Source organism: Mustela lutreola, chromosome 14, assembly GCF_030435805.1.
Source record: "Mustela lutreola isolate mMusLut2 chromosome 14, mMusLut2.pri, whole genome shotgun sequence".
In the NCBI taxonomy this organism is placed as follows: Eukaryota; Metazoa; Chordata; class Mammalia; order Carnivora; family Mustelidae; genus Mustela; species Mustela lutreola.
In genome coordinates, this window is record NC_081303.1 from 64,253,978 (window position 1) to 64,269,142 (window position 15,165).

The following is a 15,165-nucleotide window of genomic DNA, read 5'->3' on the forward strand; positions in this document are numbered from 1 at the left end:
GAATCTATGAAATATCTAGGCAATTCTGCAGAAATAATTTAGTCCACCTGAACCTTCTTATTGTTTGATATGATTTCATACTATTGCTGAAGCAGAAAGAAAAACACAAAGATCCTGAAAAATGGCTTTGTTACTTATAATGGCAATCGCAGAATGTTGGGAAGACTGTTAAAATGCTTTATGAAATGCACCTATAATCCCAAGGATAAAAAATATGTTAGAATGTGTAAGTGGTTTCCAATACAGAGAGAATTTTCTGTTTAAAAATTTTTATTCACATATGTATATTTAAAATAAAAGTTGTCTAAGGTAAACTTCTATTAAGTTTCAGATACACACCAGGTAATTTTTTTATAAGTATTATCAGTGACTTGACAAATCACTAAAATCATTTACATAATAATTTTCCTTTAGGTAAATGGAAGACATGCACCCCAAGGCAAGTAACCTGTCCACAGTCACATGGTAATCAGGGGAAAGAGAGGACCACCTTTCTCTCTATTCTCTATTATGGAAACTATTTCTCTGTATGAAAAGTAAGAATTTTGCATACATGCCTAGAAACGAGCAATACTGCCCTGTAAGGAAGATTACAAGGCACTGCCATTTTTTAAATGTTTTACAGAATGACAACATAGAACATTTCCTAGAATTAAACACTTTCACGTAAGACAGAACTTTTTAAAAGTATTTAATTATGTAGCAGACAAGAGAACAAGCTCTGAGTTTGTTCTCAATGGCACCGCAGAAAAACCAGTGTCTTCTGTTTGGCAAAATCTTTTTTTTTTTTCCTTTAAAGTTTTGCTACTTCAGGGGACGCCTGTGTGGCTCAGTTGGTTAAGCAGCTGCCTTCAGCTCAGGTCATGATCCCAGTGTCCTGGGATCGAGTCCCACATCGGGCTTCTTGCTCAGCAGGGAGCCTGCTTCTCCCTCTGCCTGCCATTCTGTCTGCCTGTGCTCGCTCTCTCCCCCTCTCTCTGATAAATAAATAAATAAATAAATCTTAAAAAAAAAAAAAAAAGTTTTGCTACTTCAGTAAACTGAATATATTTCAATTGGCAAATCTTGTCCAGTTATGTTGTGAGAAGCAACCTTAGAAAGTGAGTTGAGAGAAACCAAATGCTTCTAGGATAGTAAGAATGGATTAACAATAAACTGCAATATCTTAGCATAAATACTGTAAGTTTAGTACTAAGGCACGGAGAGCCAGCAGGAGGTCTTTAACAAAAAAACATCTTTACCCTTCATAAAAATTCTCAATTATCTACTTCTTTACTAGCAGTTAAAAAATTAAAAATAGGGGCGCCTGGGCAGCTCAGTCCTTAAAGCGTCTGTCTTTGGCTCAAGTTACAATCCTGGGGTCCTGGGATCGAGCCCCACATCAGGCTCCCTACTCAGCGGGGAGCCTGCTTCTCCCTCTCCCACTCCCCTGCTTGTGTTCCCGCTCTTGCTGTGTCTCTCCCTGTCAAATAAATAAAATCTTAAAAAAAAAATTAAAAATTAAAAATAGAATATTTCGTATAATGAGGAATAGAATTACTTACATTATCCGAGAATGGTGTATCTGAATGAAAATCAACGGAATTTAACTGACTGACAGACTCATAAAGATGGAGTAATTTCAGTTTATTGGCACAAAACTGTAGCAATCCTTCGTCAACAGACTCAAGCTCTGAAAGGTGGAAGAAAAAAATACATTATAGAGATATATTTAATAGATTCATAAAAAGGTCTTTCTTTCATTAACATTCACAGTATTTTGTACTTCTCTGAGGTGCTAGTCTATTAAATACTGAGATACTTAAGCTATCACAGATTACTAGGACAAAGATAATTTTTCCATCATGGAAAAATGTCCCAATTTTTCTTTTTTTTTCTTTTTCTTTTTTTTTTTTAAAAGATTTTATTTATTTATTTGACAGAGAAATCACAAGTAGATGGAGAGGCAGGCAGAGAGAGAGAGAGAGGGAAGCAGGTTCCCCGCTGAGCAGAGAGCCCGACGCGGGACTCGATCCCAGTACCCTGAGATCATGACCCGAGCCGAAGGCAGCGACTTAACCCACTGAGCCACCCAGGCGCCCAAAAATGTCCCAATTTTTAAGTGTAATAAGGCACACTAGTAGTTGGAGGGTGGGGAGAAAAAAAGAAAAAAGAGCTATCTTAGTCTAATATTCAAATTTTTAAAAAATGATCTGAAAACAGCTTTGAAAATATTCTCCCTCACCCCTTAACTCATACGCTGCCTATTCCGCTCACAGACAGAGGACAGATGAACAGAAAGCTGCCTGGTTCTTGTTATTGTGGTGGACAAAGATACCACAATTCAAGCATGAACTCTGGACTGTAACAGTTTTATCCTCAAGGAAGGCTGGCAAAGAGACCAAAGTACAATTCTACTTAACATTCTCCATCAATCGGGCTTTAAAAAAAAAAAAAAGAGAGAGAGAGAGAAAGAAATACTCTCTATATAATACATTCCCGCATGATAATTTTAGTATCTCCCATCTAATGTAAAACAACTATTCTTTTAAAAGGCAGGGTCTTTATTTACCTCCAAGAATTGGTATAGCTACAATAAAACTTAGCATATTCAGTAGGTAAAATCTTTAGGAATCTCAATTTTGGGTAGAACTTGAAACTGGTGATGATTTTATAAAATTCCAATAGTTATATTTGACTTAATCTCAGCCCAGTGCAAGATAAATTCTGATTCAGTAAACTTCGAGATTTTGGTAAAGTCCTGAGGGATGGGGAACTTTATAAGCACACTACCGTTTTTAAAAGAGGGATTTCTAACAAGTTGTATATACTAAAGAAATTCACAATTTTCTAAAAGTCAGCTTCAAATACATGTTGGAAAAAAAATCTCAACGTTAGGATGCCTAAAGTCTTAAAAGGGGATACTATATCTATTTATTAAACTACTTTTAAGTTGGCTTAAATATAAATATAAAGCTGGCTTTATATAATTAACATGACAAGCAAAAAGTCACAGCTAGATGAAGTGTACACATTACACACTACAATTTTTTAAATAATATTTTAATTTTTTAATAAACATATAATGTACTTTTATCCCCGGGGTACAGTTCTGTGAATCACCAGGTTTACACATTTCACAGCACTCCCCATAGCACATACCCTCCCCAATGTCCATCACCCCACCCCCCTCTCCTGACTCCCCTCCCCCCAGCAACCCTCAGCCTGTTTTGGGAGATTGAGTCTCCTGTGGTTTGTCTCCCTCCCCATCCCATCTTCTTTCATTTTTTCTTTTCCTACCCCCCAAACCCCCACATTGCATCTCCACTTCCTCATATCAGGGAGATCATATGATAGTTGTCTTTCTCTGATCAACTTATTTCGCTAAGCATGATACCCTCTAGTTCCATCCACGTCGTCACAAATGGCAAGATTTCATTTCTTTTGATGGCTGCATAGTATTCCATTGTGTATATATACCACATCTTCTTTATCCATTCATCTGTTGATGGTCATCTAGGTTCTTTCCATAGTTTGGCTATTGTGGACATTTTTGCTATAAACATATGGGTGCACGTGCCCCTTGGGAGCATCACATCTGTATCTTTAGGGTATATACCCAGTATACACACTACTATTTAATACATGTTAGGTATTCAGAATAAATCGAATTTTGCTGGGTCAGCCAGATAGAGCATGGAGTTAAAATCCCAGAGTTAGAGATGTAATTCTTTTTCAGACAAATTTTGAACAGTAAAAAACAATCAGCTATGGGTATAAATTTACTCATCGTCCAATTTTGGAAGTCCTTACTTACATGAGGGAAGTGGAGGAGAAAATGCAGATTTTCGGCATACGCTAACAGAACATTAATTCGTAAAGCGTACTTTTTAAAAAATCATTATCTCAGTCAAAACAAAAATATTTAAAGAATGATTCATCTATAGAAACCGCTCTCCTCCCGTAAAGTTAAATAAAGGACAGTGAAAGCAAGAAAATTTTCATGCTTCTGCCTTTCACACATGTACAACTGTATCGAATGACCACTTCTCAGCATCCTATACTGGTCTTTTACTGACAGTAGAAATACTTTAAAGAGAAATATTTCTAGAAAGAAACAACATATTCAGAGAATGCTCAGCTGGAGATCAGCTTCATACACCAAACAGGGGATAAAAAAGTCTCCAAATACAAAAGGCATGAAATAAGTTTCCTTATTTCTTACAGTATTTCCACACTGAAGTAACATGATGATATCATAAACAGGAATAGCTTTTGTAATCCAAATTATAAAATCTGCAGACCAGAACCTCTAATCAGTACAAACCCCATTACCTTGATTTTTTAAAGTATCCATTAGAGTCTGAGTGATGTTTCTAAGGCAGGAAAATGGTAATCGTTCACTTGCCAAAATGCTCTCTAAAGCCTAGAAGAAAGATATTGAGCAATCAGAGGGCACGGATTTTGTTTTTTAAATTTTGTATTTATGCCAACACCTTCACTACCCCAAATTTCCAAGAGAAGCTCCATCGTTAAGATGTTTTAATAACGTACACACCCGAGAAGGAGAGTTGCATCATATGTCTTATGCAATCAATTTCATCTCATGCCCCTTATGGTGGAATGGCAAAAAGTCCAGATTCAGAATGAAACAACCACAAGGAAACTGGCATTTAACAGAATGGCCAAGATGAAACAAAATTAGTCACCAACAGGAAGAGTGTAAGTCTATACTCCCAGCATAAATGAAAAGCAGAGCTGTTACTGTTGTGTCAATGATGAAAGCTAACAACAACTTAATTACCACTTAAAGACTGCATTTGAGCATGGCTAGTGAAAGTACAGGCCCTGCAAGGTTTGTCTATGTTCCCGATCTCACCCCAACTTCCTCTTCCTGTCCGTCCCTCAGAAGATACTTAACAAGACTTCACTACCAGTTCCAAAATCTCTCTTTATGCCTAAAGAAGCAACCATGAGAATCACCAATGGATAGACAGAGCAGTTAAAGTTCATACTTATCCTTCCGTATTACCCCATTAAACTGACTTTTTATTGATGAGAGTAAATAATTTCAAAAGTAGGCTGGAGAATGTAGCATGAGGTAAAGACTGTAACACAACCACCTCTGTGTGTGGGGGGGGGGTGTGTGGTGTGAGTAAGAAATCGGCTCCGAGAGTGGCTCAAGAGCGTGGTCAAGAGCATGGTCAAGCCCATGATGAGGCAACTACATACATGGTGGATACAAAGAAAGTGACTCAAAAAGGCAAATACCCAGCAAAATGTAATTATTTCTGTTCTGTCTACCATTACACTAGCTAGCAGCTGGCTTGACCACTTAGTCACTCTTCCGAGCCCAAACTACTGTTTTTTCCTTTAGTGTTGAAAATAATACACAATGCCCACTACTAGCTTTTCCAGCATTTTTTATAAAATTCTTAGTTTCACATACAATTGAGAAGTATAATAATTATGTAAAGGTCAAGAAGACAATTTGTAGTATGCTCAACGTTCCCAATTTTGTTGTTTCATGATGTAAGAGAAGAAGAAGATGGTATCAAAACGGGAGGCCTGGTTTGGGTTATAACCCTCCCTTTCCACTACAGGTTCTCTAAACTACCTTTCTTGGATGCCCGCCTTGTCACAGGAATGTCATCTCTCATAACTGAGACTTCGCCCTGAGAAAAATGAGAACCAATTAGCCCTGTTAGTGGAATGGAAAACTTGACCAAAAGTCACAGGGACGTGGGTACCTGGGTGGCTCAGTCAGTTAAGTGTCTGACTCTTGATTTCAGCTCAGGTCACGATCTCAAGGTTGTAAGATCGAGCCCCTTGCCGGGCTATGCACTGGGCACTGAGCCTGCTTAAGATCGTCTCTCCCTCTCCTTCCGCCCTTCCTCACCCTTCTTCTCTTTAAAAAAAAAAAAAAAAAAAAAGTTACAGGGACTTGCAGGTTCTATAATAAAACAAAAGTATTTTTAAAAATGACTGCCACAGTAAAATAAAAAGGAATAAAAATTAATCAGCATTCCTGAAATTCTTCCACATATTTAACATTATTTTAGTTGTTGTGGATTATGAAACTGACGTCTTTGGTGAGGTCCCTACCTGAAAGAGCTTAAAGGAGGTAAAAAGGAAAAAACTGGTGAGCGAGGATCCAGGTACCGGAAATAGTGAGAGAACAGAACAAGTAACCACTAGCTGTCCAGTTCTGACTTAAAAGAGTAAGAATTCAGAGGTATCCACAGGGACTGAAGTGCCTAAGAATTTACAGAGTGAGAACGTGAGCAGCATTACGAGGGGTTTGGAGAAGAGGGGGCGAGCCAAAGAAATCACAGCGAGCTGCTGTATCAGAACCGCAAACCTGGCAAAAGGCAACAAGTCTGGCAATACTATGGGACGCTGTGGCTGTGGGAGCAACAGGCCCCTTCCGTGGTAGGAGCGGGAACATAAACTAGTGCCAGGATTCTGAGAAGCAGCCTTTCAACAGCTGGTACAGCCAGAGAAGCCCAGTGCGCTACAATTCCCGAACATAAAGATGTGCAGTGCCCTACGTACAAGGATAAGCACGGTACCCCTGGGGAGAGCAAAGCCTGGAAACAACCTAAATGCCCACTGGTAGGAGCAGAGTGAGTCAAGAGTAACAGAAGACACAGCAGGGTCCACGGCAGCCACACGCGTCAACGGGGACACCTCGAAGAAACAGCTGAAGGAGTCAAGTTCCGGCGAGGAGACACGAGCCGGACTCCAGTGATGTCAAGTTTTAAAAGGCAGAAAATGCATCGACGTTTTATCGGAGCCATACAGAAATAATGTAACTATTAACAGCAAAAGAGAGAGAAACACAAAATTCTGAACGCTCGTTACTTAAGAAGGGGAGAAGGGGCCTGAGGAGGGACTAGGAGGGCTCTTCAGAGTTCTTGGTAACATTCTGTGTCCTAAGGTGGGCGGTCCCACAGATGTGTTCATGATTATTACCTGAGTATATGGTATGTATCGTGTGTGTGTGTGTGTGTGTATGTGTTTCAAACATGCACACGTGTGTAAGGTAATGTTACTTAATTTAAAAAAAAAAAAAGGAGGGAAGGAGAAAGAGAGACAATGGGAGCTTCCATACGGGAATATAAAAAAGGCATGAATAAAAAAACAGAAAAGAGGTTAGCCTGTCATGTTTGGAGGGAAAAAGGAAACTAAAGGCTTTCATAAGAGAAATATGTCCTAGCTACCCAGCAGGAAAGTTCATATATTATACATACTCACTTGTTTCTTGGTTGCAGGGTACTTAATATCAAGAATTAGTTCCTTCATTTGTGTTTCAACCAAATCTACAAAGAGAAAATGAACCGAGGTAAATTTTTCACTTTTATTACAAGGGAAATTTGACTCTGAAAGAAGAATGCACTTACTGGTGGCTATCAGTCAGCTAAAGGACTTCCGGTTTCTCTCACAGTATTGTTTTCTTGTTACAAATTTTAATATCGCCCAGAGGGCATGCCTACTTATTTACAGAGCAATTCCAATAACAAATATACATGATTACTTGGACCTCATCTTACTTTGAGGAGTTTCAACAGCTCACAAATGAATGCAAATATTTTGATTGCTGCATTTAGAATACGCTACTAATTGAGAAAATGGACCCACGAGTATGCATTATTATTTTGCTGCAGGACACGCACCGAGGTGGGGAGGTCTTGTTTTCAGCAGGGCAGCCAGCTTCTTGACTAGGTGCATGTCCTTGGCTCGCTCACACTTCTTGTCGCTAAAACAATAAATACAACAAATTCTTACAGAATGTAAATCGCTTTCCTTCTAAGTCTGACACACTCCAACACTTTTCCTTCATATTCTTCCTATTTAACTTTAAAGATAACTGTCTAATGAGAAAAAAACCACAACCAAATGGTAACTACAAAACAAAGAGCCAAACAAGGGATGGAAAAGTTAGCAGAGGGACCCCGGATGAATCTTACCTCAGTGCTAAATGGAAAGGAACATTGACTGTTTTCACACTTCCAGACACCGGATCAACAAGGAAGATCTGGTAGGTCTGCGGCTGCCAACTCTGACTGGTAACATTATTTAAGCCCATTATTTTATAGCCAGGATACAGAAGCCTGAGAAATGGCAAACCAGTATGGTAAGAATATTAGACAAAAGGAAAAATGCCAAAAGTTCTTTCATGATAGCGAGGGACCCTACATTATTACCAACTCAGGAGCACTAATATGGCAAATAAACACTAACTGATACCAAAAGCATACGTAAAACGGATCCTGACTGGCAGAGCTCTGCCTTGATAAAACGGGCTAGAAAATCAAAGGACTATGTAGCAACGGCAAAGAAAGGCTGCACCTCACTTCACATCACCAGCGCAGGAATCGGAAGGAATCTCTCCTTCTGAGCCTCCACAGCATACGTAAGGGCTGGGGATAAATGGCAGCACCACAGGAACTTTAGTAAATTCGGTAGTGTATCATGGCCTTTTCAGTAAGATTTTTTGTTATTAAATACTTAATCCTTAATCATATAGCAGGCGCTTGGAGGGAAAACCATAGTAACACTGCAATTCTCAAACAACTCGCAACCTAATAAGTAGCTTTAATAAAGACTATAATAAAAGCATTCCTTTTCGTAACCAGGAAAATGCCAGGGTTTGCCACTTACCTGCAGTGCTTTCCCACGTTGAAGGCTCCCACTCTAGGTCCCTGCTGTGTGCTCCACACTTCTAAGATTCCCCTTCTTGGTGCATAGATCACAAGGAACTGAGCTACTCGGCTTGGACCCTGAGTATTTCCAAAAGGGGAAAGATCTGCCTTTTCTGGTACTCTTTCGTGGAGGTCCTCTATGATTTGGATCCAACCGATCTGTGCATCTCGATACCCTTACAGACCGAGGAAAAGGGAAGCTAATTAGTTAGCCTAGGGGCAACTGCAGCCTTCTGAAGGACTCTGGGGTATTTTAGCGAGGGGTTAAGAAAAGCTACAAAAATACATTATCTTTTTAGTATGAAGTATCTTAAACAGAAAAAGATAATAATTATAATAAATATAGAATCCATCACCAAGTCTAATTAAATCTTAGCATTTTGTTATATTTGCTTCTGATCACTTCTTATTCTTAAAAAAACACCAAAACAACCAAACAAAAAAACCCAGAGATCATTACAGCATCACTAGTACCCTTCCACAACGCCATGCTCGTTGCTCCTTCTCTTTAAAAAAATTCTCTCCCTTTAAAAAATCCAGGGGTATTATCAGGTTTAGATTTTAAATAAAAGTCCAATTAAAATGTAAGAGAAAGATCAACTTGATTCCCTGCTTTTCACATCCCTCGGTGCTATGCAGACAGGGAGAATACGGTGTGAGGTGGCGGCAGGAAGCCCCAGCCCATACGAGAGAGATGTAGCTGACACTGTCCTGCATCTCAGGGGCGCCCCTTCCACAGGCAACTGACCCTTCTCGTCCGAGTGTGGGGGAAAACTGCACCCGCTACAGAAGGAAAAGCAGCAGTGCCAGTAATAAGATCGCTATAGTGGATCTGGCCCAGATGTAACTCGTGTAACTATGTCCTCTATATTCTGGAAAAGTCTTGCTGAGAACCACCCTTCATGTTATTTCAGAAGACAAACACTGAGGAGAAATGATGTATCTGCAGCCTTCAAACCTGTTTCTACAGACACAAACATGTAACAGGTAAACACTGCAGGAATTCTCTGGAAGAAGGTGACAGTGTTCTCTGTCCGTCCAGAGTAACTTAATGTCCTCAAATCCATTACTCCTCACACGGCTCAGTACAGAGCAGACTGCAGGATTACTGTGGTTTCTAACCAGTAGTCTGTCTGTGCTGACATGTTACTACTCCAGATGATTCCAAAATATGCATTCTTCCCTCTTCCTTGGTCAAAGAGATGCTATCTTTTTCAGGCGGACAGTGTGCCTAGATATTCACAAGTCTCCCTTATAGATAGGTATGACTATGTGACTACGTCCTGGCTAATGCACTGCAGAAAAAGCTGGACAGGAAATCATCTTCACAGTGAACTGGCTCAGCTGATAGCTCCTCCTCTTCCTTTCCGCCTTCCTGGAATGCAGATACAAAGGCTGAAGCTCCAGCAGCCATGTGAACCATGAAATGACTCTGAGGGGGGAAGCTCAAGAAGTGGAGCTGGGCTCCGGAGGATGTCGTGGGCATCTCGTATCACTCCTGAACACGGGTCTTTTATTAGCAGCTAACTACAACTCCTGACCAAGAAACTTAAGAAATTAACCCAAGCATATGGATATGGACGTCGTGTCAGCAAAGGTGGGTTTTGCCATCTTTAGTTTGAAAGATTTAGTATTCTAGATTTGAAGAGAACATCTGACTTAAACATGACCTTGTGAAGTAGAATGAATGTAACAGGGGCAAGAAACTGATTTCAGGAATTTGACAATGACAGTGAGAACTAAAAAGTATACAAGGAAGAGATTAAAAGTGCCTATAAGTTGGTCAAACTTAAAGGGTGGATCAATTGGACTACGATCAAGCGCTACTGAAATGAGTTCATGCTAAAAAAAAAAAAAAAAAAAAAGAAGACAGCATAAACATAACAAATTAAGCAATACTGTCCACCAGAAACTAACGGATGATAATACTGCTCAACTACTTGGGTAAAAAAGCAAATTAACATTTTTTTTTCTGGATTTTTATGAGGAAGTACCTTTCCACATGCGTATCGCAATTCCTCTAGCCACATCCAATAAAATTACTCTGCCAAAATCATCTGTTACTGCTGCCAGTGTGTTACACGGAGACAGACATATACTTTCACCATGGCGTCTAGAATCTGGAAGTCCAAATCTGGTATTTAAAAGAAAATAAAAAGCTCAAATCAAATTCCGGTCTAGAAAAAGATGACAGAATCATGAGCTACATAAACAAAATAGGCCAAATCTGTTTTTATATAAAGAAACATAGGGGTGCCTGGGTGGCTCAATTGGTTAAAGCCTCTGCCTTCGGCTCAGGTCATTATCTCAGAGTCCTGGGATCAAGCCCCACATCCCCGCATCAGGCTCTCCACTCAGCAGGGAGCCTGCTTCCCCCTCTGCCTCTGTACCTACTTGTGATCTCTGTCTGCTGGGTAGATAAATAAAATTTTTTAAAAAAGAAGAAGAAATATAAACCCTGCATAGATTAACAGTTAATTTATTAACTAATCACACCAGACATTTTGCAACACAAAGTGCATAAGAAGTTTCTTCCATTATAAAATAAAACACCTAAGTTTTATTTCATAGATTTTCTATATAGATATCTAATCTTTTATTTTTAGAGACTATCAAGTATAACAATCTTTTCTTGATTAACTGTTATATCATAGTAAACAGCACCCTCACAACCAATGAAATTTAGGAATACTTTGCTCCTACGCAGGCATCTTTTGTCTGATTTAAGTTCATATTTCTAATCTCTTCTTTCTGCTAGATACCATTATCCTGCTGACATCAATCTTTCTACCTCAAGAACTTTCCCTCTACTAAATAATAAACAATGATAATAAGTATCTCTCAAAGGTTGTTGGTCTAGAACCAATCGTAATTTAGCACGGAGCAAAGTCCTGAGACGAGGTACTCCAATGCTCTAACCTACTTGGGAGGCACAAGGCCATCTGGCTTATTTCTTGATTCTTCAGTGAATTTAGAAAATATGAGATGTTATCAGATTTTTAAAAAGATGAGAAAACCTTAGAGAGGATCATCTTCAATAAATTTTAGTAACAGATAATTAGTTATACCTGTTAGGTGAAGAACATCTGCAAGCAGGGCATGGTTCTGGTTCCCTTTATGGTAGTATTTTACATTAGGTAACAAAAATGATTTAAAAACAAAATCAATGGGGCGCCTGGGTGGCTCAGTGGTTTGGGCTGCTGCCTTCGGCTCGGGTCATGATCTCAGGGTCCTGGGATCGAGCCCCACATCGGGCTCCCTGCTCCGCAGGAAGCCTGCTTCCCTCTCTCTCTCTGCCTGCCTCTCTGCCTACTTGTGATCTCTGATGTCAAATAAATAAATAAAATCTTTAAAAAAAATAAAAATAAAAATAAAAAAAATAAAAAATAAAAACAAAATCAAGCAAAAATCACACTCTCTCACCCCAAAACCTGACACATCCACTATCCTAGAGCACAACGGAAGTGAACGAAAGAGCACAGCCCTGCCTTCCGAGGAGTGCCTGAAGGCATGGGATTCCTTGTTTTATGTGTTTTTAAAGAAATCACTGAGCACTTTTTAAGTTTATACAGCTTACTGACAAACTATCTCAGCTCTTTAAAAAAATTCAACAGCTCTCCCAAAACAAATTTTCTTGCAACTTAAATTAAGCTAAGGTTATAGGTATTGGGGGAAAACAGCCCACTCGGCAAATACATACTGAGCACCTCCTACAGGCCCGGGAGGCGGCTGTGAGCCAAACAGGCAAGAACCACCCTCCTCGAGGAGTTCATATCGTGACAGAACCTCGTGAGATCGGCACAGCAGCTAAGTGCCCTGAAAGACCAGAAGTTCAATAGCACTCCTGCTAAAATACAGAACCGTGAGAGGAGCGTGACAGACTTGCCTGACAGCCAACGGGGTGGCCGGCTCGACCTTTGGCTTCTGCTTCTGCACGGCTTCTTCTTCATGCTTGCTTTTCCAACCAAGCCAGCCACTGCACAGAAAGGAAATGGAGAATTAAACCAGTGCTCCCGGCATTTTAACGTGCAGACGACCCAAACAGTTGTGAAAACCACCCAGGTAACTCTACAGACGCACAGATAATACAGCTACTTTTACCCGGAACGGTGCTGGAATTACCTGGCAGCGTTAAATAAAGCAGAAGTGAGTTTACTTGCGACCGCCAGCGCCACGTGAGACAGTAACGGTTGGGTGCTCCCCTGGAAAACAGGATGCGCCGAAGAGAAAACTCAACAGCTGACAGAGAAACAAAACACGCTTTCTAGGCAAGGCTTACTTTTTAAAATTTGTGAAAAGCTGTAGAGCCTGTACTAGCAAAAATATGCAGCATCTTTCAGACCATATGACAGAAGCTTTATCTTAGGAGGTAGCAATAAAACCAAAAGTTTCAATTCTAGAGTTGAACAGTAAAATCGCTAGTCCTCTGTTTGTCTCCAGGATTTTCCTCCTTATATTGTAATTAACTTAAAAGTTTAAACTAGGACATTAAGATGGCATTATTCTAGCAGGGCTATGGATTTCTGATCTACATACAACTGGCTCCTGTCCCTCCTCTTTTTTTAATATATATTTTTATTAAAGTAAAGAGGTAGTCTGGACAATTCTGAGAAGGTTGGTTTTTTTAAGCAAGAAATCAGAGACACCAAGTCCAGCACCTAGTGGTCCCCATTACAGGAGCCAATTTTCACCACGTACAACAACCATAGCTGGCGGCTTTACAATTTGCGATTTACTCAAATCCCTGGTGGGCCGACATTCACAACTCTGAGCCACCGATGACTGCATCAATATTTAAATCAACTGTCCAAGAACCTGGGGCATCAGAAACACAGAAGTCTTTTCTACGCTGACTTTGGTACCTTCTCAGTTCCCCTAAGAATTTAGAAGAAAGTCAGCGAAGAGTAATTTTAGCTTCCAGTGAAACTTAGAAATGTAAACTGCTGAATCTTTCTAAGGCTAACTCACAATATTCCATTTGTAGACAAGCTGAAAAACCAAGAGAGGCCTCACTCGTGATCAGTGAGGAAACTGTTACCTCTAGCGCATAGAAGAAGCCAGTAAATGGATTGGACCCGACAGTGATGTACTGCGACATGGCGGGTGGACTGTTTTTAATTGCTGCGTTAAATCCCCCTATGTTGGAGGCAGTCTTCATTTGGTCGAAAGGGGACAGAGTCATAATACCTATTTTAAAACATCAACAGCAACAACACGTGAACAGAATGCACTAAAATGACACTCATTTTAGGTCATTAAATTTTTACATCAATTCCATTCGAAGCCACAAACTGCTTAGTTTTATGTAACAGAAGTCATTTTTAAAGTACAAAAAAATCAATGTCATAAGCTATTCATAAGATATTAAAAGTGCCATCTAGTCCTCTAAACCATAAAATGCTACAAAAACAAAATTTAAATATTAATTTTCTAACAGATACAAAATTCAAACAGTACAAAAGTATAGTCTACCTAGATCTCCAGGTTTCAGTCAGTTCTTAGAGGCCCCAACTGAAACAGTCTCTTTTGCTGCTTTCCAGAGACGTTGTACATACATAAATGACAGTGGTTGTGTGATTTATTTAATAACATATCAAGGAGACATGCCTCATTCTTCTTCATCACTCACCCACGTAACTGATCGGACCTACTGATGGACATCTAGGTGGCTTCCTATCTTTTGCCATGACAAACAATGCTGCAATTTATATCTCTGATATGTCTTTGTGCACCTATAGAACTCTTCCTGTATGGAAAATTCTTATAGACAGAAGTGTGGGCTCAGAGGGGATAACATTTTTAAAAATTTTATTTAATACTGTTATATTGCATTCCACAGAAGTAGTGTTAACTCCCCCCACAAAGCGAGAGAGCATCTGTGCTCCTACACCCCTCCCAACCCAGCAAAAACACTTTCGAACCTTTACTTTGTAGTCCAGAAATCCCCAACTTTTCTAAGGAAGAGTTAACTTTTCATTTTCCCCAAGGCTCTAAGAGCAAAAGCAGAGAGACTGAATGCTGGCACCCACATGCCTATGTGGAGTAGCAGAGGACAAACCAAGATCATGTAAATTTACCTGGATGGAAGGAAGAGACGGGGGTGGGGGTAGATAAGCTTAAGACCTAGGAAGTAAAGACGTACTGCTAATGCCAACCTGTGTGGACTCAGGCGCGCATATGGGATCTGGGTTGTCATATGGTCCATGAAGATACCCAGCTGGGAAGTTCGGAACTCAAATACACATAGAATGGAGTAAGAGTTATCCTAATTTTCATACATAGGTATCGCCTCTACTTTGCCTGCAAATGGTCAAAAAACACATTGTTCCTGAAGAAGAGTCCCAGGAAAGGAAATACTTTTAGGGAGTTCATGAGCAAACCATTTGCTGGATTCAGGGATTAAACTGTTGCAGAAGTTGGACTGTGCGGAAAGATCAGAATGCCTGGCTCACATTCATGAATGAATTCATGATTCAAAATA

At 39.8% G+C, this 15,165-nt stretch overlaps 1 protein-coding gene across 2 annotated transcripts in view; it reads right to left on the minus strand.

Moving 5' to 3' along the window:
• The window catches only part of RAB3GAP2 (RAB3 GTPase activating non-catalytic protein subunit 2), a 95,926-nt gene that overhangs the window by 32,046 nt on the left and 48,715 nt on the right, over positions 1-15,165 (minus strand). For both annotated transcript variants that reach the window (XM_059146621.1, XM_059146620.1), the window contains exons 10-19: positions 13,723-13,871; positions 12,807-12,886; positions 12,571-12,660; positions 10,679-10,818; positions 8,644-8,860; positions 7,950-8,093; positions 7,656-7,738; positions 7,237-7,301; positions 4,315-4,405; positions 1,545-1,672 (exon numbers count right to left, since the gene is read on the minus strand). In XM_059146621.1, coding sequence (XP_059002604.1) covers positions 1,545-1,672; positions 4,315-4,405; positions 7,237-7,301; positions 7,656-7,738; positions 7,950-8,093; positions 8,644-8,860; positions 10,679-10,818; positions 12,571-12,660; positions 12,807-12,886; positions 13,723-13,871 — 1,187 coding nt within the window. The remainder of the gene's footprint in view (positions 1-1,544; positions 1,673-4,314; positions 4,406-7,236; positions 7,302-7,655; positions 7,739-7,949; positions 8,094-8,643; positions 8,861-10,678; positions 10,819-12,570; positions 12,661-12,806; positions 12,887-13,722; positions 13,872-15,165) is intronic.